Source organism: Mastigoproctus giganteus, chromosome 2 (assembly GCF_048544385.1).
Source record: "Mastigoproctus giganteus isolate SK-2022 chromosome 2, ASM4854438v1, whole genome shotgun sequence".
Classification (NCBI taxonomy): domain Eukaryota; kingdom Metazoa; phylum Arthropoda; class Arachnida; order Uropygi; family Thelyphonidae; genus Mastigoproctus; species Mastigoproctus giganteus.
In genome coordinates, this window is record NC_143576.1 from 129,443,050 (window position 1) to 129,471,027 (window position 27,978).

General features: G+C 38.0%; 1 protein-coding gene across 1 annotated transcript in view; it reads right to left on the minus strand.

The window, feature by feature from the left end:
- Nucleotides 1-27,978, minus strand: part of LOC150089562 (uncharacterized) — a 206,655-nt gene that overhangs the window by 107,236 nt on the left and 71,441 nt on the right. The window contains exons 7-8 of the mRNA XM_090390032.1: nt 27,700-27,771; nt 729-842 (exon numbers count right to left, since the gene is read on the minus strand). Coding sequence (XP_090246158.1) covers nt 729-842; nt 27,700-27,771 — 186 coding nt within the window. The remainder of the gene's footprint in view (nt 1-728; nt 843-27,699; nt 27,772-27,978) is intronic.

Here is a 27,978-nt window from a genome sequence, read left to right on the forward strand (position 1 = left end):
CACTTCATGCACGATGGCGCTCCCACACATTTCAGCCACCTAGCCAGCAATTACCTGAATCAAAGGCTTCCTGGTCAGTGGATAGGTAGAGGTGGACCAACTGCCTGGCCTCCACGCTCACTGATTTAAACCCACTAGATTTCTTCTTGTGGGGCCATTTAGTCATTGGCGTATTCGACTCTGGTAGCTGATGTGGAAACTCTCCACAATCGAATTGTGGCAGGTTGTGAGACAATACGAAACATGCCAGGAATTTGGCATCGTCTTCGCGAGTCCATGAGACTTCGATGTGAGGCCTGTATTTAGGCAGAAGGTGGACATTTTGATCAATTACTATAAAGTGATGTGAACAGTTAAGTGTCATAGACAGACCTACAAAACTCGGAAACCAAGCATTTCCGGAAACTCGGAAACCAAGCATTTCCGGAACTATGTTGATATAAAATATTTTTATTGTCTACATATGAGGAACTCATTCCTGAAGTTATGCCGTGTATTTTTGAGACACCCTGTATATATAAGGAGTAAACCAAGAACTACTTTTGTAGATAAAGTGGTGCACAGTAGAACCAACCATAAAGTTTAGTATAGCTGGGATTACTACAGCAGATTACCATAAAGTTTAGTATCGCTAAGATTACTTTTATGTTACATAACCAGAACAAAACAATTAAACAATTATTTCAGTTAAAGAAAATTAACCTTTGTAGTGATGGTAACCTTCTTACCTTAGTAACTTTTAATCTTTCAAGCTGAGATTCTTTATTAATTATTTCTCTTTGCATCTGGGCTTTTGTTTTTTCTAAGGAACTCCTTAATGAAAGTAGTGAATCTACTTGATTCTATCAAGAAGAGAGAGAGTTGTTTAAAAATTCACATCATTTTAAGGATAAAGGATGTGAGTTGCAAAAATCATGAAACTTTGCACAATGGTAGAGTCCAACAACAGAACAAAAGTGTAAAGAGCATTCTTGCTCAATATAAATCATTCACATGCAACAAAATAAAACTGATAAAATATTTCTATGGAAACTAATGTGAATGAAGAATAAATATATAAATATCCATTATATCTGTTGTGGTAGACAATATAGACAACCTTTGGTGACAATATATCATTACAGTTGAGGCCAAAAGGGTTTACAGGAGATTACATAAGTACAAAAATAACAAAAATGGGTGGTATTCACATTGAGTTAAATATTAAAAAATACACAAGCAGAAAAACACACACATACACACACACCGATTTAAGGCATAGGACAGCATTAACAGCTCAATTCTCTCAAATTGATTTAGCCACATTAAATTGCTATATCAATTTCAGAGAAGGAAAAAGAATGACCCTATCAAGGAAGATTTGATTGTAGAGAGGAATTAATGAAGGTTTCTATCTAGTACTCCTGAAAAAGAGCAAATATGCCAGTCATGCTTATCCTGAATAGAAGGGGCCTACCAAGCATTCAAAAAGAGTTTAGGCAGTGCATGTACAATTTCCTGAGTGGGACCCAATTTAAATCTTGCCATTGTGGTACAAGAGATGGTACATTGATGACCAGTTTTCCCAAGTTAATAGCTTATGTTCTACAGCAAAGAGACTCTTAATGTTAGAAGGTGCCAATGCATATAACACTGAAGAAGGAAGATAGGCTTTTATATAGGAAGATGATTTTATATAGTGGAAGACTAGATAGAATGAATAAACTGTTGTCTTGATACCTACATATTACTAGGAGGGTTAATGAGAGCAAAAGATAAGTTTAGTATCCAAGAGTGCCCCTACATATTTATAAAACACAACTGACTTAGCAGACTCAGTTTCCATGAGAAAGGTTAGATTAAAATGAATGGTTTCATGGAGAATGAAATATGGGCACACTTATCAGGATTAGTATGAAGATCAGAAAGAATAAAATAATGACCACTGTGATAGCAATGGAATATCATCGGTTTGGCTGAAACAAGAAGAAGAAATGAATCACTTATAAGTTTATCAAGTGGAAATCTGCTGTACACCAATGGAAACAGTGAAAGGAGTGAAGGTGGAGTTGGGTTTCTGGTCCATAAAGATTTTAAAAACAACATTTTGGAATTCAAAAGCACATCACCAAGGGTGTCAAGACTAATACTCAAGATTTCTAAGAGATACAAGCTAAAGGTTATAATGATATATGCACCAACATCAAGCCATGATGATGAAGACATTGAAGAAATGTACACTGAAATTGAGTCTTCTAGATGAGCAGAAAACCCACTACACTATTATTATGGGGGACTTCAATGCTAAGGTTGGAAAAAGACAAAACAGCACAGAAAGGGGAACTATACGAAATTTTGGAATTGGTGAAAGAAATGAAAGAGGTGAAAGACTTGTGGAATTTGCAGAATCTCAAGGACTGTCAGTAATGAACACTTTTTTCAAGAAAAGGGTGAACAGAAAGTGGACATGGAAGAGTCCAAATGCATTAACAACTAATGAAATCTACTTCATCCTCACTAACAGAAGATATATTGTGAATGATGTTACCGTCCTGAATAAGATAAATGTTGGAAGTGATCACAGAATGGTAAGATGTACACTTGATATAGAGGTAGGAAAGGAAAGGAAAAAACTGACTCGAGTAAATAATACAAAGGTCTTTGAGATAACAGAAGAGGAGAAAAAGCCGTATGTACTGGAACTTAAGAACAAGTTTGAGCTTCTGCAGACTGCTCAGGACAAAGACATCGACGAGAAATATTACAATTTTCTGAAAGTGATAAAGATCAAGAAACCTATAGGGAAACAGAAATCCAAAGAAGAAAAAATTAGTCAAGAAACACTTGTCATGATGAACCGAAGACAACAAATGAAGAGCAAGAAAAACACTGACAGGGAGAAAATTGAGTATACTGAGTAATGCAAAGCCATTAGAAAGAGACTCAGAGAAGACATAAGAAGATTTAACACAAGAAAAGTAGAACAAGCATTAAGGGAAAACAAAGGATTTAAATCAGCAGCCATGAGCAGTAATACAGAAAGACAAATGATACTGAAACTGAAGAATAGCAATGGTGTACTTATAAACAGCAGAGAGGGCATAATTCAAATAGCAGAAGACTACTATAAAGAATTACACAAGGAGTGAGTGAATGATGTCAGCAGTGGCAAAGATGGATTGCAAATTAGTAACACGTATGACATACCCAATATTCTTCCTGATGAGGTAGAACATGCATTGAAGAAAATGAAGAATCAGAAAGCTCCAGGGGAAGATGAAGTTACTGTAGAGTTGTTAAAATTGGGAGGAATGAGACATGACACAAAAACTGGCAAGACTCTTCACAAAATGCATTAGAAAAGGTGTGATGCCTAAGGAGTGGAATAATGCAATAATAGTTTTGCAGCATAAAAAAGGAGATAAATCAGAAATTGGAAATTATAGACCAATTAGCTTGTTATCCCACATCTACAAGTTGTTCACAAGGGTCATTACTAACAGATTAGAAAGAATACTTGATGAGAATCAACCGAAAGAGCAAGCTGACTTTAGGACAGAATTCTCAACTATGGATCACCTTCACGTAATATCACAGCTAATGGAGAAAGCAAATGAATATAAAACACCATTATGCCTGGCATTTGTGGATTATGAAAAGGCATTTGACTCCATACAGCATAAGGCAATGTTTCGGGCACTAGAAAGACAACGCATAGATACCCCACATATTATGATTTTGAAGAAAATATATGAGAGTGCTATCTCCTTTATTAGACTAGATTAGACAAAGACATTAGGAAATTTAAAATCGAGAAAGGAGTGCGACAAGGAGACACAATATCTCCGAAGCTGTTTACTGCTGCATTTGAAGAAGCTTTCAGAAGATTAGACTGGTCGCAGAAAGGAGTCAATGTGAATGGAGAGTACCTAAACCATTTACGATTTGCAGATGACATTGTGGTCATAAGCCATGATCCCAAAGAATTAGAGGAAAATCTTAATCAGTTATGCACAGTTAGTAAGGATGATTTTAATGTTCACAACTCCAGCTGGCTTCCGTTTTCTAGTCACACCGACCCAGCAGGTCGAGATGCTGAGGCTTTTGCAATTACTAATGACCTAGCACAGATTGTTCATTTACCTACAAGAATACCGGACAATCCTAATCATACAGACAATATGCTTGATCTTTTTCTCACAAACAACCCTTCTAAGTACACGGTCGAAGTGAGAGGTCCTTTAGGCACTTCAGATCACAACTTGGTGATTGTCTCTTCTCTAATGGAACCTTTATCTCATGGCTATTCCCAACCTCGTGTTATTTGGCATTACAAGAATGCAAAATGGGATGACCTGCGAGACTTCTTATCTTCTTTTCCTTGGTCGGATTACTGTTTCAAAACTTCAGATGTCAACGTTTGCTCAGATCGTGTCAGTGAAATTATTCTTGCAGGAATGGAATCCTTTATGCCACAATCCACTTTAAAATCTCGTCCTTTATCTAAACCTTGGTTTTCCAATAAAGGTGCTAAGGCTGTCCAAGAGAAGAATGTTGCATATCGTAATTGTCTTGTTTCTCATTACGATTAATATGCAATTAATCAGTCCAAACTAGAGTTTGAACAGGCTAAGAGTAGAAAACTTGCTGCTTGCCCTAATGGTAGCCGAGCATTCTGGTCTCATGCCAAAGCTATTGGCCGCAACTTTTGCCCATCACTGCTCCCACCTCTGTCCAAACAAGATGGTTCTGTTGTCACTTCAGCCAAGGATAAAGCTGACCTGCTAGCATCTCATTTTCCTTCCAGCTCATGTATTAATGATCTTGGTAAAACACCTCCCACCATTCCCAACACACTCCATTCAATGCCTCCTGTGGTCTTCCGTCACAGGAGGCATTGAATGGAGTGTGTTGGGAATGGTGGGAGGTGTTTTACCAACACACTCCATTCAATGCCTCCTGTGGTCTTCCGTCAAAAGGATATCAGAAGAATTTTGATGAATCTTCATGCTAAGAAAGCTCCAGGTCCTGATGGTATTTCTCTACTTGTTCTCAAAACCTGTGATCCTGAACTTCCTCCTATTCTTTGCCGCCTTTTTTCACTTTCTTATTCCAAAGGTGTTTTTCCTTCTGCTTGGAAATTTGCTCATATCCAGCCAGTTCCTAAAAAGGGTGACAAATCCCTCCCATCCAATTATCGTCCCATTGCAATTACGTCTACTCTTTCTAAAGTAATGGAGAAATCAATTAACCACCAAATCTTAAACTACCTAGAAAACCTTCCGTCTGATCAACGATCGCCAGTATGGATTACGTCAGTTTCGATCCACTGGTGATATTCTGACTTATGTTACCCATTTATGGACTAATTCAATGGAAAGGTTCGCTGAAACACAAGTAGTTGCTCTTGACATCTCAAAGGCTTTTGATCGTGTTTGGCATAAAGGTCTTCTAAACAAGCTTCATTCTTATGGTTTGCCAACTGTTTTTAGTAATTGGTTATCCAGTTTTCTCTCTGATCGCTCACTGAGGGTGATGGTAGATGGCTCTCTGTCTTCTAACTTCTCCACTAATGCCGGTATCCCCCAAGGTTCAGTTCTTTCCCCCACTCTTTTCCTCTTGTATATCAATGACCTTCTTCCATTGACTGGAAATTCTATCCATAGTTTTGCCAATGATAGCACATTGCATTCAACTTTCCATTTCGAGAAACCTTGTCCTGCTCAAACAGCTTCAACTTTTCGAAAATCTGCTAGCAATTCCTTAAATGCCGATCTTCAGGTAATTCTCCAGTGGGGCAAAGACAACTTAGTTGATTTCAACCCTTCTAAAACTCAGTCTTGTCTTATATCTCGCAAAAGGATTCTTCTGCTCCTATGCTTATCTTTAGTGACACTCCGATTTCTAGGCAAAATGATATATCTCTTTTGGGAATTACCCTGACTTCTAATCTCTCTTGGCACAAGCACATTACAAATATTGCTTCCTCTGCATCTAAAAAACTTGGTTTTCTCTTTCGCTCTCGGCGTTACTTTTCTTCCAAACAGCTGCTCACTCTGTATAAATCGCAAATCCGCCTTGCCATGGAATATTGTTCCCACATCTGGGGTGGTGTCCCCAAAACCTCTCTCAGGCTTCTTGATTCCATTCAGAAGAGGGCAATTAGGTTAATTAATGATTCATCTCTAACAGAGTCTCTCCACTCGCTTTCTCATAGATGCACTGTTTCTGCTGCATGCCTCTTGTACAGATACTTCCATGGGCACTGTTCTTCTGAATTGGCTTCTATAATTCCCACTCTCTCTTTCAAAACAGTCCGAACACGTGCCGCCACCAGCCAACATCCATTTACTGTCCAACTTCAAACCCACAGAACCAACTTTTCATCTTCCTCATTTATTCATTCAACTGCCGTTTTCTGGAACAACCTTCCTTCATACGTATTTCCTGAAAATTACAATCTACAGAAGTTCAAGTCCAATGTCAAGAAATATCTTCTTTCGTCTTCTCAACCTCCAACCCAAGCACGGTACTAAGTACTGTAGGTTCTAATACCTCTCGTGTTTGGGGTTCACATAAAAAAAAAAAAAAAAAAAATAGGACTAAAGATGAATATGGCTAAAACAAAAGTAATGATGAACAAGTATGCCACAGAAAGGGAAATAATGATTGAAGGAGCAGTAATTGAAAAGGTGGAGTCATATACTTATCTGGGACAAGTTATTAGCTGTAATAATGATAAATGGCTGGAAGTCAAGAGAAGAATAAATTTTGGATGGATAGCATTAAGGAAATATAGTCACATACTGAAGAGCAATATCCCAGTTTGTCTGAAATGTAAAATAATGAACCAATGTATACTCCCCACCATGACTTATGGAAGTGAAACTTGGGCACTCACCAAAAGAATGGAAGAGAAGCTGAGAACTGCACAGCGAAGAATGGAACGAATTATATTGGGAATCAGACTGTTAGATAAGAAGAGAAACACATGGATTGGGCAGAAAACTCAAGTAAAGGACATTCTTATCAAAACTAAAGAACTAAAATGGTCTTGGGTAGGACACATAGCTCGAAGACATGATGACAGATGGACTAAAAAAATAACATAATGTTACCCAAGACGAGCTAGAAGAAATCCTGGAAGACAAAGGCGGAGATGGATAGATGAAATTCATGAGTTTGTGGGTACAGTGCTCAAAATAGAAGGAACTGGAAAGTTGCTGGAGAGGCCTTCATCCTGCAGTGGATTGAAAATGGATAATGATGATGATGTGATAGCAACATTAATATGTTAACAGTTCCACTGTGCCTCCTTGGATTAAGTGGAGACAATCCAGATTTTAATATCAACATAAGAGATGAGGGAGAACTTGCATAAGCAGTAAAGGTTGAATTAAAGTGGAAAAGAGACAGGAAGAAAGGGGGGCATCCTGAGGAATCCCAGTGGATACAGTTTTAATTAGAAAGGAATCATTAAGTTTAGCATTAGTAAAGGCACATGATGCAAGAAAGCAAGCTTATATAGCATCAGCCAAAAAAAAAAACAAAAAACCCAAAAAATTTAATTTCACTCAGTGCTGGAAGTTTGTTCCAGCAATCAACCATACGCTGGCTAAAGGCAAACTTCCACACATCTATCCTACAACTGTCTTTCCTCAATTTGAATTTATGCCCTCTCAGGCGATTATTCTGAGCAAGAGGAAGAATCCCATCAGCATTGAGCATGCTCAAACCATTCAAGGCTTTATACACCTCTATCAGATCACCTAGCAGGTGCCTAGCATCCGACACTGTAATTTGAAAAATTTAAGCCTTTCCTCATAAGAGCAACCCTTTGTTCCATTCACTTATCTTGTTGCCTTTCTCTGTTTTTTCTTATACAGTACTCAAGGTGTGGCCTGTCCATTGCCATATACAAGGGGATAATCATCTCCTTATCCCTGCTAGAAAAATTACTGTATATCATTGACAAGACACTATGAGCTACTCTTGCAGACCACATGCACTGCTCAGAAAACTTCATATCTGCCTGCACAATTACCCCCAGGTACCTTTCATTCTCTACCACCATCAGTAGTACCTCACAGTTGATATGTTACTCTGGGATTGCTGCTTCCCATATGCAGTACTTTACATCTGTCACCTCATCAGTTGTCACCTCTCAGCCCACCTGCTCAACTTTTCTAGATCCTGTTGCAGCAGCATACTCTCATTAGTGTCCTTTACAACCCTGCCAACCTTTGTAGTCTTCTGCAAACTTGGACATTAAGCCTGATATACCACCATCAGTACCATTTATAAATACAGAAAACAACAATGGACCCAACACTGAACCCTGAGGGATTACCTCGAGCCCATCACCACCAAATACGGAGGTGCAGAAAGGTCAGGGAATGACCACCGCATATTCCGGGAGCAATATGGCCTTAGTTGCTAATGCTCCTAAAAATCAAATAACAAACAAACAAACTCCACGAAAAGCAGTGTCCATTGATTACCACTTGCAGCAGTCTTCTCCCACTCAACTATCCCTTTATCCATAGCAGCAATTTTCCTCCAATGCCACACTGCTCCAATTTGTGCAGCAGTCTTCCATGTGCAACAGTATCAAAGGCCTTTCTAACATCCAAATATATGATTTAAAAAAATTATTTTTTGCATCCACTTCCTTTGTGACCACATTGTAATATCCAATCAAATTGGTCAGACAAGGCTTCATGCTGTGTCCGAGCTATAACTGAAGCCTTCTCTAGTTGATCCTGCAGTGCTTCTTTAACCAGGGCCTCTATTAATTTCCCTGGAACAGAAGTTAAAATAACAGGTCTGTAATTACTTGTGTTGCCATTTGATCCTCCTTTGTGAATTGGGTTCACATTTGCACATCTCCAGTCCATGGATACCTCCCCTGAGTCAAAGGAAGCTCTCATAATTATGGCTAAGGGTTTGCTTGCTTCCTTTTCTGCCTTCTTTAATATAACTAGATAGATCCCTTCGACCCTGGGTGCCTTTCTTATGTATATCTTCAACAATTTCTCCTCCACCTTCCTCTCAGTTATTACAAAATCATGTAGCTCACTGCCAGAGTTTAATTCACCACTGGCATTTTCCTCCCTGAATAAATCCTCATGCGTGAATGTAGATGCAAAATACTCATTTAGTTTGTTAGCTACCTGAGCAGGATCATCAACAGTTGAACCATCGATATCCAGTGGACAAATCTGATTCATCCCCTTTTCTTCTAGAGTTTACATAAATAAAGAACCCTTTGCTGTTTTTCTTTGCATCCTTTGCCAAAGATTTCTCGCCTGCCTAACCTCCTTTGTGACTTGGTTATATACCAGCTTATATCTATCATAGGCATCTGTGTCTCCTGATAATTTATGTGTCCCATGCATTTTTCTTCCCTGCAACAAGTCTCATTAGATCATCTGAGACACATTTAGGCCTAAATCTTGAACAATATTTCTTAGTTTGAGTGCAAAGCCTAGTAGCTTCCAAGATTAATTCTTTGAATGCTACCCACTTTGAATTTGCTGTTGGTAACATCAGTTGGTTCCACTGGATAGAATTTAAATACTGTCTCAGACCACCGCAGTCGCCTTTACGAAAGCAAAAACCTTTCCCTTTACCCCTGATGATAGTTACCTCTTTGAGTAAATCTCACTTCAGCACAATGTGTTCACTGCCATCTAGTGGTTCCTTTATCTGCAGATTCTTAATGCATGAAGAATCACTACTGATAATCAGATCAAGAGTATTACTCCCTCTATTTGCCTCCCGAACATGCTGCTGTAGAAAACAATCATCGAATAAATCCACGAGTGACCAAACCACAAATTCCAGTAAATATCTGGGAAATTAAAATCCCCCATTATAAGACTCTGATTTACTGGCCCACTCTATTTCCCTGTACATTTGTTTATTATACTCATCAGATTCATTAGGCCTATAACATACACCTACTCTCAATTTTGATTTTCCAGTGCTTATGTCACACCAAACTGTCCAGCCATGTCGACTGGTTGTAATTCCTTGAATTTTATGTGTTTCTTAACTAATAGCATAACCCCTCCTCCCTTCCTGTACACATTGTACTCCCCAAATTCCATTTCTGCATTCCTTATATTTGTGTGACACCACATCTCTGATATCCCAACAATATCTGCCTTTGATATTTTGACCAACACCTCAAATTTATCAAATTTATTTACCAAACTACTAGCATTGCTGTACATGCACCTGTTTCTATTCTTAGCTACCCTAACACAGCCCGTGTGTTCACGTGTACTTCAATGACTCCCAGCAGTCTCCAAATTCCCCTGCATCTTGTTTTCCAGGATACTGCTCATTCCAATAAAAGCAGTGTAAGAACCACTTTCACCTCTGCCAGCAGCTAGTGTTAATCTATTAGTCCGTGTATCCCCCCCCCCAAGCCAGCAGTTTTCCGACCCACCTAACACTGCCTTGATAGCATCAGAAAATATTCTTGCACTCTTTCTATTTAAGATCGCATCCCTGTAGAAGCAGTCTCTCCTGTTAACAAGCAGTTAGTTAGTTATTTGGAGCATTAGCAACTAAGGCCATAGTGCTTCAGAAAATGCGGTGGTCATTCCCTGACCTTTCCGCATCCTCCGTATTTATCCTGTTAACAAGCACAGACCAGGCTGAAAAAAATTCTACCCATTGAGCCTTGCACAATCTCTTCAGGGCCGAATTGATCAACAAGGCTCTCATCATTTACTCCCTCCTATCGTGTCTGGGCAGAATTACAGATACTTTCAAATTCAACCCTAATTCGTGGCTGTTTTTCAACAGTGATCTGTACTTGTTAAGTAATTCGGTTGGTCTCCTACTCTTAATATTATTAGTGCCAACATGTACAATCACCTTTTGTACTCTTAAAAGATGATATCTGCTCTAAAATGTCATCAACCTTTGCCCCAGGCAGACATAACCTGGTCCCCGTTTCACCTATCCTTTTTGCACAATACGTTCCCCATTTGCCTGACAATAGAGTCACCAGGTCCTTGAGGTTGTCACAGACATTCGTCCTTGAGGTTGTCACAGACATTCTCTCAGATATGCCAGACAAGCTGTTCTTGCTACCTGGGAGTCTAAAACGCTGATGGAACTGATATTCGGGTGACACTCAAGTCAAAGTGGACCCAATTTCGGCGAAGTCCGGACGGTCTATGACAGCCAAATCCTCTGCTTGCATCTTCACGATGGTGGGACTGTTAGTAATCCTGGGTATAACCTTCATGCACAAGTACATGGTGAGTGACCACCCAGGTGTGAACCAACGTAAGCAGGGGTCGAGGTGTGGCGCCCACACCACATGGAGGAACGCCACCCCTCTATGTTACCAGGCAGTACTAGGTGGTAGATGACTCTCATCAACCGGTGAAATACCACCACTTTGCTTATTGGAGGCTTGAAGTGGTGGAACCCATGTCTCTAGAGCTAAGTTCCGGCCAACCCTTCCCTATCTCTTCCATCATGCAGTATGATTGATGATTTTTGAGGTTATGATGAATGTCGTGGCGAGATCCAATATTCCTTACATTTCGAGGGTACAGCTCTAAAACGGTGTTCGCAGGCCGGCCGCTAGTTAGTACACCGGACCGAACCTATTGGTAACTCTCTAGGAAGCTTCCGGATCAGCTAGTGTATAATCTTGCTACCTCTACTCTGCCAGAGAGTGACTGGAGGGAGTCCGAGTAGTGTGTATGCGGGGAGCATTGTCGAGGCCACGTTATGTCAAGGATCTGGATCTGGGTATATTCTTACCACATGTACGCCATATCCAAAAATTTCATTACTTCATACGGCATGTCCCACCCACTTTTTCTTGCTATTGAATACACCATGAATTGTCAAAATAATAGAGCAAGCTTATCTGCGAAAAGATCTAAACCTCCCAAGGACTTCCTAATTCATTTCACAAATATACGTGGTCTCAATTCTAATCTCAACGATGTCCATTTCCACTTGCAGTCTTCCAAACCCCATGTACTTTTTCTGACTGAATCTCAGTTATCAGTTGATTCAACTACTGCTCATCTCAGATGTCCAAATTATTTGCTGTATGATTCCTTTCGCCTCAAAGGTGGTACTTGTGCATATGTCCGTTCTGATATTCCCTGTCAGAGACTTGGCAATTTGGAATCTCCTCTCTTTGATCTTCTCTGGCTTAAAATCTCTCTACCTCATTGTGTAAAATTCATCTGTTGTCTCTACCGTTCTCCCAACTCCACTAATCACTTGGAGCTCTTTGACTTCCTCTCTTTGCAACTTGACTTTCTCCAGTCCAACTTTCCTAACAGTGAGGTAATTTTCCTTGGTGATTTTAACGTTCACAACTCCAGCTGGCTTCCATTTTCTAGTCACACTGACCCAGCAGGTTGAGATGCTGAGGCTTTTGCAATTACTAATGACCTAGCACAGATTGTTCATTTACCTACAAGAATACCGGACAATCCTAATCATACAGCCAATACGCTTGATCTTTTTCTCACAAACAACCCTTCTAAGTACAAGGTTGAAGTGAGAGGTCCTTTAGGCACTTCAGATCACAACTTGGTGATTGTCTCTTCTCCAATGGAACCTTTATATCATGGCTATTCCCAACCTCGTATTGTTTGGCATTAGAAGAATGCAAAATGGGATGACCTGCGAGACTTCTTTTCTTCTTTTCCTTGGTCTGATTACTGTTTCAAAACTTCTGATGTCAACGTTTGCTCAGATCGTGTCAGTGAAATTATTCTTGCAGGAATGGAATCCTTTATCCCACACTCCACTTTAAAATCTCGTCCTTTATCTAAACCTTGGTTTTCCAATAAATGTGCTAAGGCTGTCCAAGAGAAGAACGTTGCATATCGTAATTGGCTTGTTTCTAATTCTTCAGTTTCATTTTCTGCCTACACCAAAGCTCGCAACAATTGTAAAGCAGTTATTAATCAGTCCAAACTAGAGTTTGAACAGGCTAAGAGTAGAAAACTTGCTTCTTGCCCTAATGATAGCCGAGCATTCTGGTCTCTTGCCAAAGCTATTGGCCGCAACTTTTGCCCATCTCTGCTCCCACCTCTGTCCAAACCAGATGGTTCTGTTGTCACTTCAGCCAAGGATAAAGCTGACCTGCTAGCATCCCATTTTTCTTCGAGCTCATGTATTAATGATCTTGGTAAAACACCTCCCACCATTCCTAACACGCTCCATTCAATGCCTCCTGTGGTCTTCCGTCAAAAGGATATCAGAAGGATTTTGATGAATCTTGATGCTAAGAAAGCTCCAGGTCCCGATGGTATTTCTCCAGTTGTTCTCAAAACATGTGCTCCTGAACTTACTCCTATTCTTTGCCGCCTTTTTTCACTTTCTTATTCCAAAGGTGTTTTTCCTTCTGCTTGGAAATTTGCTCATATCCAGCCAGTTCCTAAAAAGGGTGACAAATCCCTCCCATCCAATTATCGTCCCATTGCAATTACTTCTACTCTTTCTAAAGCAATGGAGAAATCAATTAACCGCCAACTCTTAAACTACCTAGAAACCTTCCGTCTGATCAACGATCGCCAGTATGGATTCCGTCAGTGTCGATCCACTGGTGATATTCTGGCTTATGTTACCCATTTATGGACTAATTCAATGGAAAGGTTCGCTGAAACACAAGTAGTTGCTCTTGACATCTCAAAGGCTTTTGATCGTGTTTGGCATAAAGGTCTTCTAAACAAGCTTCCATCTTATGGTTTGCCAACTATTTTTAGTAATTGGTTATCCAGTTTTCTCTCTGATCGCTCACTGAGGGTGATGGTAGATGGCTCTCTGTCTTCTAACTTCTCCACTAATGCCGGTGTCCCCCAAGGTTCAGTTCTTTCCCCCACTCTTTTCCTCTTGTATATCAATGACCTTCTTCCATTGACTGGAAATCCTATCCATAGTTTTGCCGATGATAGCACATTGCATTCAACTTTCCATTTTGAGAAACCTTGTCCAGCTCAATCAGCTTCAAGTTCTCGAAACTCTGCTAGCAATTCCTTAAATGCCGATCTTCAGGTAATTCTCCAGTGGGGCAAAGACAACTTAGTTGATTTCAACCCTTCTAAAACTCAATCTTGTCTTATATCTCGCAAAAAGGATTCTTCTGCTCCTATGCTTATCTTTAGTGACACTCCGATTTCTAGGCAAAATGATATATCTCTTTTGGGGATTACCCTGACTTCTAATCTCTCTTGGCACAAGCACATTACAAATATTGCTTCCTCTGCATCTAAAAAACTTGGTTTTCTCTTTCGCTCTCGGCGTTACTTTTCTCCCAAACAGCTGCTCACTCTGTATAAATCGCAAATCCGCCCTGCCATGGAATATTGTTCCCACATCTGGGGTGGTGCCCCCAAAACCTCTCTCAGGCTTCTTGATGCCATTCAGAAGAGGGCAGTTAGGTTAATTAATGATTCATCTCTAACAGAGTCTCTCCACTCGCTTTCTCATAGACGCACTGTTTCTGCTGCATGCCTCTTCTACAGATACTTCCATGGGCACTGTTCTTCTGAATTGGCTTCTATAATTCCCGCTCTCTCTTTCAAAACAGTCCGAACATGTGCCGCCACCAGCCAACATCCATTTACTGTCCAACTTCAAACCCACAGAACCAACTTTTCATCTTCCTCATTTATTCATTCAACTGCCGTTTTCTGGAACAACCTTCCTTCATACGTATTTCCTGAAAATTACAATCTACAGAAGTTCAAGTCCAATATCAACAAATATCTTCTCTCGTCTTCTCAACCTCCAACCCAAGCACGGTACTAAGTACTATAGGTTATAATCCCTCTCGTGTTTGGGGTTCTCATAAAAAAAAAAAAAAAAAAAACAAACCAACCACTACTAGTTCTTGTGAGATCAGTGCACTCTGCCTTGGGTGTTGCATGATGTTCAAGTGCAAGCTCTGGCGTTGATGTGGGCAGCTGAGAGCTTGATGGGCCCTCAATTTAGATCCTTCGAGGGCATCCACTCTGTCCTTCAAGCTCTCAAGTTGCACAAGAAGGGATTCCTGTATGAAAAGGAGCAAATTACCTTGTATTTCATGGAATTTTTTGAAAAGGCAAAGAGGCACTGACAGATAAACAGGTTGAATGCAGAGGATAAATCAAGATAAACCAGGTCAAGTTGACCTTTGTGGTTTGTCCCATCACAATAAGTAACGTAGTTTCAAGGTTAGTGGTTGTGGTAGAGACACAGATATCCCTTTTTTCCAAAATGGATATTAGAGAAAAAAGAATTTGTAAGATTAGACGAGGCAGAATGGATCTTTAAAAAAAAATTAGCAGTGAGGAAGATATCGCAATAGACCACCACCAGTCTTTTAATGGTTTAGGGTTAGTAACAACAAGAAAGACATAGTAATTATGCCAGGATGAAGGGGGAAACTTTTTTCAGTTAGACATCTATAGACCAAAGAGACTAATAAATCTAAAATGTATATACTTGCAAGTTTTACAACAAAGTTAGGGATACTGCCTGGCCCAGTGGCATTAGAGAGTGGCAGTTATTAATGGACTTAAATTTCGATCAGAAGCATTAAAAGAGAGAATTCAGATATAAGGCTCTAGCAGAAAGAACTGGCAAGCAGATCAGGAAGAGAGGAATGGTCATCAAACCTCCCTACATATTTAAGCCATGCAAAGATATCAGGAAGAGGGGAATGGCCAGTCCAACAGCAGAAAATATTTTTACAGGAGGGAAGCAGGATTCCAAGAATTTGGAAGTTTTTTTTTTTAAGCAAGACAAAAGTTGCATGGACATAAGTATAGAGGTGACAATTATGGCCAGTGGGAGCTTTTTGGTTTGCCCATGAGGACAAACCAAAAAACAAAACCCTCAGTTGTTTTGCCCATCAGGACAAAACAACTGGGTGCTGCTTTCTGCTTATAAGAGAATGCTCCACCAGAATTTGGAGATTGTTGTGATGTGGATCACCTTGAAGACAGCAGATGTGGCAGTGTATGCCAACCACTTTGAAAGTAGAGCAAATGCAAGAAAAAAAGCATATGCCAAAGCAAAATTAAGGAGTTCTAGTGCTATGGCAGTATTCATAATTAAGGAGAAAAGGAAAGTTTTAGATATATTCAAGCATTTGGAGCAAGATGTCATATATCTCCAGTTGCAATGCCATTGCATTTGTAATGCAAACATACATAGTGGATCATATAGTAACTGAGGCAAAAGGCAAGGAGTTTCTCATGAATGTGCATTTATGCTTCAATGCGAACTACTCTAGATTCAATAGCAAAACTACTACTACTGGAAGCACATTAAATTAAACTGGTGAATTATAATGGACTTAATATTAATAGATATCAGGCTGTTATATCCAATGGTTTTACATGAAGCAAGCAGAAAATTTGGTCCACTGGTCTTAAATCAGAAGTACCAGCCACAAAATCTTCCTTTATGAGTACCATTAAGTAGTAGCATGAGTAAGAAGTTAACAATATTCACAAGAGAGGTAGAGTAGTTTTGTTTTTGTACCAAAACTATCTAAGACTATAGGATGCCAGTATATTCTCTCTCTGTAAATTGCAAGTACTGTGTGGTCAATTTGTCTGTTCTACTAATAAAAAATACAAGTTTCTTGAGCAAGAACCATGCAACCCTCACCCAAGTCCAATAACTCAGTCACAGTGCAAATAGGGGCCATAAAAATTGCTCCTCCTGATGTCAAACCCAGACCTTACTCATATAGTGTGGAAGTACAGCAATCATAACCACTGTGATATCCATAAGGGGCATGAGAGAAGTGCTCAAATTAAGTTGTGGTGAATGAAAATTACTGATAATCAATTCATGGGATGTTTACAAATACCATGAGTTAATATTAGGTGATCTGCCACATACATCAGCAGCTATGTAAGAGGTGCAATGGCACTTCATGACTACTTTCTGTCCTAGTGTTTAGGCAGTGGATATGCTTTGCTGAGGAGTTTCTCTATTCACGTTTGATATTAGTATTAGTAACGGCCGCATGGTGCAAGAAAGCCTATGGCTTATGCTGCACCAGCCAAAAAAAAAAAAATCCGAACAAAACAATGATAAAAAAAAATAAATAAATAAAATAAAAAACTAAATAATAATAATTAATAAAAAAAAAAAAAAAATTAAACCTATCATCCTATGCGCTTCCCTTACCCGAAAGTACTATCCAGATGACCTTTGAATTTCCCCAAACTGTCGGCCTCTACCACCCATGAAGGCAACTTATTCCAGTAATTTATAACTCGCTGGCTAAAATAAAACTTCCTGCAGTCCAATCTAAATATGATGACACTGAAGTAAATTTGAAATATTAAAATCAATTGTCAATCAACTTCAGTGCTGTGCCATAATCAGTTTTTTTTGCCTACATATTGAAACATGTTTTGTTATGCATGGCACAAATCTGGTTATACTGTTCAGTATTCAGATGCCTTTATTAATGTCAGATACATTTTTCTTTGACTTTGATGACAATGAATGTGATCATGTGGAACAAAACTTAATGAAAATGAACTGAACTATACTCATAAGGTGCAGCTGGTGCTGAAAGACAATCCATAACTCTTAGTTTTGCACTGACTTCTATGACAGTTAATGTAATCATGTGAAATGAAATTTAAATTAATTCATGAGATGCCGTACATATGTTGGTGCCATACATATGTTGTTTTAATCACTGGCAAGTCATATCTTGAGTAATTGTTACCCATTACAATAAATGGGTATTAGGAACGATCTTAACAACAAACATGTTCCTTTTATTCCTCAATAAAATTATTTTTGCTGACCAAATATTTTACCAGTTTTATTTTTTTGCATATAGACAGTTAGTAATGAATGCAAAGTCTCTTTGCATGTTGGTAGAGCTCACTGAGCTCTGCCAATATGCACGTTTTCTGATTTTTCAATGATCAAACTCCTTAAATTTTCTTTTGAGCTTGATGGCCTAATGACTATATATATATATATATTTATTTTATATATAATTAGTAGTCTTTTTTACATTCTGATTAATGATCTTAATTTCACAGTTAATTTAATTCTGATAATAAAGCCAATTGTTGTTTTCAACTATATCTATTAATCCAAATATCACACCTGTCACAATCTTTCAAAATGAAAGGCTAATTATTCTGATTGGAAACTTGGAGAAAATTTTTTATTTTTTTAACATTTTTTAAAATATATTTTAGTTTCTACACTAGACACAAAACTTACCCAAATCATATACAACATACATATAAATTAGATACCCTTAGCATGTACTGCAATATTTATTCAAATATTATTTCAGTCTAATATGAGGACACTGAAGTATGAGTAGCACTCATACTTCACTCATAGCACTCATAAATCAAAGCTGCTTGGAAAAAAAAAAATTATTTGTTTAGTTAGATCTACAACATAACCTAAGAGAAGTTAAGAGTCATTGATTACATATCAGAACATATCCCAAAGTTTGTTTAATATGATCTCTGCCCATTAATTGTTGCATTACTTTAAATCTCTTTCATCCTGTTTTACAAAAAAAAGGATAAAAGATGAAGCAGAGATCCCCAAAATTAATCTCATACCAGAGCTGTGCACTGCTTGATTAATTATATATCCAGAATGTACATATATAAGCACATGAAATGCCACTGTAGCTTATTAATTATCAATGTGACAATTTGGAAAGAGGAAAAAAGATATCATAGAAAAATTAAGGACTATCTTGTTTTTCTGAGTATTAGTGGCCAGAAGGAGTTCAAATACAATGGGCAGAACACACAAATATCTTAATATTCACGAGAATAAGCATTCTTATTTATGAGCTGTCCCAAAGTGCATTACTTTTAAACAAATAACTTCACTGAATGGTTATCCTATTATTTTGTTTAAAATATGGGACACCACTATAAAAGCCTATTTCAAGGCTCACTAGTCTCATCATATTGTGGATCATTAGAAAATTTCTGATGACTTGTTTTTTGCACCAAAGAAACTAAGACTATGAGGTGTCAGAGTATATTAACTGTAAAATGTACTGTATCCCATGGTTAGTTTGCCTATTTTCTGGATAAGAAACCCAAGTTAGTATTAATATTGGCAAAATAATGCAAGAAAGAAAACTTATAGCACCCTCTTTAAAATTTATATAAACTTACCACATCCAAAAAAATATGCAGAAGTTTATTACGACCATTAATCACTTTTTGAATACAGGAAAATTTTCAGATTCTCTATTCTACACTTATCCACTCTCTATTTAAATTCATACCCCATTGTATATGTTACATTATGAAATATAAAGATGACTTCAGCATTTAGTTTACTCAAACCTTTTAAAGCAACAACCTGATCAAGTCACCTTGCAGATAGCCTGCTTCCAAACATTTTAAATTGCAGAATGAGTCTCTCTTGATAAGAATACACCTTTGTAACGTTAGCCAATATCATTACTCATCTCTTTCTCCTTCTCCACTTCTTCCCTAAAATGATGCCAAATCACTGCTGAACTTGGAATATTATATGTGAGGTTCTTGTTTATAAATTTGGCCTATTGAACTCCTTTAAAACTTATGTTATTCATGTTCTGTATAAGAACACTTCAGCTCCTGTCTAAGTGCCAGACAATTTATAGTTTGACTGGATTTATCGAAAGACTGTGAAATGTCTATACTTCAGGTTTTGTTCTGAAGAGAAGAGTTCTGTAGATTAGTTCCTCTGCCTTCAGCAACTCTAATAGTTGCTGAGGCTTAACAGAAAAGAGCGTGGTTCTGATAAATTGACACTTAATCGAACAGAATATGAAAACACAAAATAAATAAGATGCACAAAAATATTCAATAAATGGAAACTAATGATAACTAATATCAAAAGCATGAGATGTCACAATCAACCACAAACAAATATTCCTTCAGAGACCCTAAATTAGAGTCAGGCAGTACAGATGTGGAGGTTCTAGAGGTTGACTATGATCTAGAATAATAAAGTCTTGCTGTTATGCTCATTGCAAGATTGAGCTGATTTTTATATGTAAGCCATTGCAATGATTTAATCAGATGCAATTAAGTTGGAGCTCTTCTGCTCCCATGGGGTAATAGTGCAGTATTAACAGAATTTTTTAAAACTTTTATTCTTCCCATATGGCTATTTCTCAGAGTGTACTGATCTCAAAACTCGGTGCTACTATATAAAGTTGAGTCACTGAAGAGACAGGTGCTATAGACAAATAAAACTGGAGACTCACCAGTGGTGATGCACTCCAATTTGGGTCTCAGAACAGAATAGTCAGGTGCATGTTGCTTTTGTTCTAGAGGGTTAAGTTTTATTGGGAGACTCCATTGTCAAGGAAATGGGTAACATCTTCTGTAACAAGGGTAACAGGACTAGAGCCAGGGGTGTCTGTTGGGAGCACAACTGATGTTTCCAAAAGATTACCAGATTTTAAAAGGACTAATGATATTAAATGCACAAAAATTGATGACGTGGATAAATACAGGATTGTGCTGAAAAAAATGCCGCGAGTTAGGTCAGAATGTATGTGATTGTAATTCTGCCCAGGTATGATAGGTGGAACTATATGCTGAACGCCTTGTGGAATAACTCAAGATATTAGAGAATCTGCTAGTCTTCTGGGAAGAGGATGGGGATTTTTATCAATATAGAAAGAACCTGTTTTGTAGAGATGGAATACATTTGAAGAAAGGTAGTGCAAGGATCTTTGCCAATATCACTGAGGATACTTGAGAAACTCTGGGGGGAGGGGAACAGGGGTTAATACAGATACACAATTATTTTATGATATGGGTCAAAGTAATGATTCCACACATCTCAGATGCCATTGTCTGTGGCGTCAAAAACTGATATTGATAAACAAACAACTGATAGGGAAACAAACTTAATTAGCTATGGGGGGGTCAGGGTAGTAGACTATACATGAACACTTAGTCATAACTCTGTGTCTATAGTAATAGGACTGTCATCAACAAAATGGGCAAATTTGAACTCAGTTATAACACCTGATATTATAGGGCTAACGGAAAAATGATGTCACCTAAACATTGGGAATGATGACTTACCGTAGTATGCATATGTATTCAGGAAGGATAGACAAGATAGAAGTGGTAGGAGAGTTATGCTTATTATCAAGAGCAGCTTGAGCATGACTAAATCTTTTACAGATTAGTGTGAAATAGTTGGATGTAAAGATAAAATGGCAGTGGGGTATGCTATATAAATATTGTGAAAGGTATGACAAGAGTATCTCTCTACATGCAGATGGAATAGGCAAAGCAAGTGTAAATGTCTTATTATGAGTAATTTTAATTTGTCCCTTATTAACTGGGGCAAGCAGGAGGGAAACTTACTATGGGAAAAATTTTTTAAATAAAATAAATATTATTTGCTTCAGTATGTTGGAGAAAATACTTGGGATAAGAATACTTGCAAGCAAAGGCATTTACGAGAAATCTTTGACAAAGGATGCAAAGAAAAACAGCAAAGCTTTCTTTACTTATGTGAACTCTAGAAGGAAGGGGATGAATCAGATTGATATTGACTCGATATCAATGGTTCGACTGTTTATGATCTGCTCAGGTAGCTGACAAACTGAATGAGCATTTTGCATCTACATTCACATGAGGAATTCTGCAAGGAAGTGGAGACCAGAAGTTTATCAAACTCTAATAGGCAGCTAAATCACCAAGAGCAAAGTGGAGAGAAATTGCTGAAGATAAACATAAGGAAGGCACCTGTGGTGGGTGGGATCTATCCAGTTATATTAAAGAAGGCAGCAAAGGAAGCAAGCAAACCCTTAGCCATAATTATAAGAGCACCCATGGATTCGGAGGAGGTCACCATGGACTGCAGATGTGCAAATGTATCTCCAATTCACAAAGGGGATCAAAGGGTGACACGAGCAAATACAGACCTGTTAGTTTAACTTCTGTTCCAGGAAAAATAATATACTCACTTGTTAAAGAAGCAGGACATCTAGACAAGACTGTAGTTATAGTTCAGACACAGCATTGGTTTGTTAAGGGGAAGTCTTGTCTGACAAATTTGATTGGATACTACAATGTGGTCACAAAGGAACTGGATGCAAAAAATAATTTTGATATCATACACTTGGATTTCAGGAAAGCTTTTGATACTGTTATACACAAAAGACTGCTGTACAAATTGGAGCAGTATGGTATTAATAGCAAGTTGCTGATTGGGATAAAGGGATAGTCGAGTGTGAGAAGACAGAGAGCGGTAATCAGCAGACACTGCTCTTCATGGATTAATGTTATTAGTGGAGTGCCCCAAGGGTTGGTGTCAGGCCCATTGTTGTTTTCTATATTTATCAAGGATACTGATGATAGTATATCAGGCTTTGTGTCCAGGTTTGCAGATGACATGGCGGTTGCCAAGGTTGTTAATGACAGTAATAACAGTACGCTACTGCAAAAGGATCTAGAAAAGTTGGACTGAGAGGCGGCAACTGAATTTAACACCAAAGGCAAAGTACCTGCATATGTGTAGCAGTAACCCCAGAGTAACGTACCAACTGTGCAGCAGAGTAGTGAAGAATAAAAGAAGACCTGTGGGTAATCGTGCAGTCAGATATGAAGTTTTCTGGGCAGTACAGACAGGCTGTCAGAGCAGCTCAAGGAGTCTTGTCAATGATATAAAAGGAATTTTGCTAGCAGGGATAAGGATGTGATTATCCTTTTATATAAGGCCACACCTTGAGTACTGCATATAGGTCTGGAGGCCTCATTTTAGGAAATATGTCGAGCTGCTTGAATGAATACAGAGGAGGGCAACGAGATTGGTGAGGGGGAACAAAGGAGTGCTCTTACCAAGAAAGGCTTAAGTTCTGCAAATTGAAGTGTCAGGAGACTAGGCACCTGTCAGGGGATTTGATTGAGGTGTATAAGGCCTTGAATGGTTTGAGCAAGCTCAATGCTGATGGGATTCTTCCTCTTGCTCAGATTACACACTTCAGGGGGCATATATTCATACCGATGAAAGACAGTTGCAAAATAGAATAGATGTGTGGAAATCTGCATTTAGCCAATGAGTGGTTGATTGCTTGAACAAACTTCCATTTTTCTTTGTAGAAGTTAACAGTTTAAACAGATTCAAGGAACTTTACAAACTTTTGGAGTGAATGGATAGGTGAAATGAGGAGTTTTTTCGGGGTTTTTTTGGCTGATGCTGTATACGCTTGCTTTGTGGCATCATATGCCACTATTAATGCTAATGCACTAGACCTAATTGTTAGTCATGAACCAAATAAGATCACAAGGCTCACAGTACAGAAAACATTAGTAAGAAGTGATCATTAGAATACAATCCTTAGTTGGAAGAGAAGAAATAAATTGCAGTTCTTAAAGGTAAAAGTTTAATTTCAGGAAAGGAGACTATGATAGTTTAAGATTCAAAACAACGACTTCTGTCAACTTGACAGACAGAGAAAGTCAAGCAAAGGTCACAGAAGCCATAAGTGCATATATACTTTAAGGAAATGTAGCACAAGAAGGGTGCCGAGAGGGATGAATACATGGGAGAATTACAGCGATATGAAGAATACTGAAGTATAACAGCTAGAGGTCTGCACGGGCCTAAATTTTTTTATTTTTACCCAGTGTGGCCCAAACTACTCACTCGGACTCCCTCCAGTCACTATCTGGCAGAGTAGAGGTAGCAAGATTATACACTAGCTGATCCGGAAGCCTCCTAGAGAGTTACCAATAGGTTCGGTCTGGCGTACTAACTAGCAGCCGGCCTGCGAACACCGTTTTAGGGCTGTACCCTCGAAATGTAAGGAATATTGGATCTCGCCACGATGTTCATCATAACCTCAAAAGTCATCAATCATACTGCATGATGGAAGAGATAGGGAAGGGTTGACCGGAACTTAGCTCTAGAGACTAAACATGGGTTCCACCACTTCAAGCCTCCAATAAGCAAAGTGGTGGTATTGCACCGGTTGATGAGAGTCATCTACCACCTAGTACTGCCTGGTAACATAGAGGGGCGGCATTCCTCCAGTAGTGTGGGTGCCACACCTTGACCCCTGCTTACGTTGGTTCACACCTGGGTGGTCATCCACCATGTACTTGTGCATGGAGGTTATACCCAGGATTACTAACAGTCCCACCATCGTGAAGGTGCAAGAAGAGGATTTGGCTGTCACAGACTGTCCGGACTTTGCCGAAATTGGGTCCACTTACTCGAGTGTCACCCGAATATCAGTTCCATGAATTAGGAAGTGAATTATATATAATATATAAAATGAATTATATAGTAATATGTAAGTAAGAAATTGTTTCTCCTTTCTAGATATTTTTCTTCGCCGTTCTCCCATAATTATGGCTACTAAGAAAAGAAAGGTAGATGCTGAGTGTTGCCTTTTCAATGAAGAATGGGAAGAAAAGTACTTCTTTGTGGAAGCAAGTAACCAAAGGGCTATGTGCCTGATATGCAACGACAGTGTTGCCATTTTAAAAGAGTACAATCTTCTGCGTCATTATGAAACAAAACATCTTTCAACATTTTCGAAGTTTCCTGGAAAGTTATGTACTGAAAAATTTAAATTCATAAAACATAGTTTGGCATCACAAAAGCATGTGTTCATGAAAATATTTACTGAAAATGAATCTGTAACCCATGTAAGTTACAAAATAGTAAATAAGATGGTAGAGGGAAGAAAACCATTCCCTGATGGCAGCTTCATCAAAGAGTGTATGATGGAAGCGGCAAATGACTTGTGTCCTGAAAAAGCCAATTTATTTAGAAGTGTTAGCCTTTCAGCAAGTTCAGTTGTGCGGAGAACAGAAGAACTTGGAGAAAATATAGTACTGCAGATATGCAAAAAAGCTAGATAATTCTTGTGGTATTCTCTAGCGCTGGATGAGTCTACTGATCTCTCGAGCACGTCACAACTTCTCACATTCATTCGTGGTGTTAATTTGGACTTTCAGGTCACAGAAGAGTTGGCATCTGTTTGCAGCATGCACGGAACAACTGGAGAAGATATTTTTGTGGAAGTGCAGAAAACTTTGCAAAACTATAACCTTCAGTTGAATCAGCTTTGATGTGTCACAGTTGATGGAGGAAAAAACATGGCTGATGGCCTGACAAGGGTCTCGTAGGGAAGATTAGAACTAAGTTAGAAGATCTTCAACTTCAGGGTGCTTTGTTTATACACTGCATTATACATCAACAAGCACTATGTGGCAAAGACAGATATTTCTTGCGTACTGAAACCAGTCATCTCTGTGGTGAACTTTATTTGGGGTCATGCACTTAATCACCGCCAGTTCCAGGCTTTTCTTGAGGAAATTGACTGAATTTTGTGACTTACCTTATCACACAGCAGTGAGGTGGCTTAGCTGCGGTAAAGTCCTGTTTCGTTTTTATAAGCTACGAAAAGAAATAGATATTTTCCTCATAGAAAAGGATAGAGCTGATACACTTCTATCAGATCCTACCTGGAGATCAAAATTGTCATTTTTGGTTGACATAACATCTCACATGAATGAAATGAATTTAAAACTTCAAGGAAAGGAAAACTTTATCTGTGACCTTTACCGAATCATTAAAGGATTTCGAAGAAAGCTATTACTTTTTGAAGCACAACTAGAAAGAGGAGATTTCTCTCATTTTCAGTGTTTCAAAGAATTTCTTGCTGAAATCGGAGAAGATATCAATCTCGAGTTTCCAAAGAAAATTATTAATGACTTAAAAAAGCATTTTTTGGAAAGATTTTCAGACCTAGACAGAACTGAGAGTGATATTCTTTTGTTTCAAAATCCTTTTTCATTGTAATGTTGATGACGTGCCAGTCAAACTACAGTTAGAGATCATTGATTTACAAGCAAATTTATAAGCTGAGAAACACAGAGAAGGAAATCTTGTAGAATTTTATCGCTGCTTATCTGATAATGAGTTTTCAAAATTAAAGAAATTTGCCTCTGGTATGGCATCAGTGTTCGATACAACTTATGTCTGTGAGCAAGCATTTTCAAAACTGAAATATGTAAAGTCCACATATCGAACAAGGCTGAGTGATGAACATTTAAAGGCAATTCTCTTGGTTGGGTGCAGCAATTCAAAAGCAAACATTGATATTTTAAAAGCTAAACGCCAGTTCCATAAATCACATTAATCTTTTCTGCTTATCTTATTACGCCTTCCTTGATAAGTTTTTGATAAATAAATATATTTGTTATCTTTATTTTTCTATATATTCTTTATTTTTGCATATTTTGTGTATTGGTAGATAAATATACAGGAAACCCTTGATTAATGCGGTTTTGAACAATGCGGTTTTAATTAGTGCGAAAAATTTTTTTGATACTATCCCCTTAATATATGCGTTATCAAATTTGATTAGTGCGCTGTTTTTTTTCTTGCGGTGCTTGGCAACTCACAACGGCGCCTAAAGCGGCAAATACGTGACACGCACTCACCAGGGTCTTCTAACTTAAATGAATGGGAATCGACTCCAAAATGCTCGACAGCAGCACCCCATACCACTCTGAAATTGAAATTTGCTCGGGTAACTCATATTCTTTTATTCTTTTATTATTAATATTAAACTTCTTTAATATTATGATATTAAAGAAGCAGTTGAGAACATACACAAATCGTGGGAAGAAATGACGAACAGCTGCATGAGAGCTGTCTGGCAGAATCTTTTGCCTGAATGCGCAAATGATTTTTGCGGTTTCATTAATCCTGTCAACAAAGTTATTGATGAAATTACTACAATTGGAAAAGACCTCGGCTTTGAGGAAGTAGATTCAGAAAACGTTAGAGAATTATTGAAATCGCATTCAAAAGACTTAAGTAACGACGATCTTGAAATTGAGCATCAACATGCATACGAGGAAGAAGACGAAAATGAAGCAGAAGAAAAGCAATTTGCTCCCAAAGAAATTTCATTCAAAAAACTTGAACTATTTAATACACTTTAAAAAGCAAAAGAACTCATACTAGAGATTGATCCAGATGCAGAGAGAAGCATGAACGTTCGTTGAGGGTTAGATAAGCAAATTGATTGTTATCGCAAAATCATGGAGGAAAGGAAGAAAGCCACCACTGTTCAATTGAAGTTAGATAAGTTTTTTTTGCAAAAAATAAAATTTAAATCATACTATCTTTTTTTAAATTTATTCCTTAATAATTTAAGAACTATGCAGTGCATTATAGGTACGTATTGAGTAAGAAAAAATATATTTTTACAATTTCATAATTTTCAAGGATTCATTATAATTATTCCCATTGTTTCTTAAGTTTGATTAGTGCGGTTTTAATATGTGCGGTATATTTCAAGGATTCATTAACCGCACTAATCAAGGGTTTCCTGTATTCATTGTCTTTATTTTTGTTGTATTTATTGAATTGTACACATTGAACAAAATGATTATACAGCCCACGCTCGTCAATCTCTCGGTTATTTGGCCCATCGTGAAAAAAGTTTGGTGACCCCTGCTTTACACTAACTGCTCATCTAGTAAATTTCCCACAGTATTAGGATTGTGGCCCTAAGCCCTTTTTAGTACATTAATATGATAATTAACACACAAATTAATAATGAAAGTTAGCCAAGGTATTAAGAGCTTAAATGAAATAGTTATATCAAGTGATCAAGCTTTAATTTTTATTTAATGCAATTAATTATACTGTTTGGTTAAAAAAAACACTCACCCTTGAGGAACTAAGTTCCTTTTCCAAGCCACATATCTGTTTATCTTTCATTGCAAGTGATGAATGCAAATCCTATAAAATACATATCAAAAATTGACTACATAGAGTACAAAGACTATCCTGTTTGCTCTTTTATGTTTAGTGGCATGAAGGCTTTTAACTGCCTTAAATTATATACTAGGTCACATGGCTTATACATGACTTCATAAATTTGCTTGTTCTATATTAAAAAAAAAAATCCAAGTCCTGTTACAAAAATCAATATTAAATACAAACAGG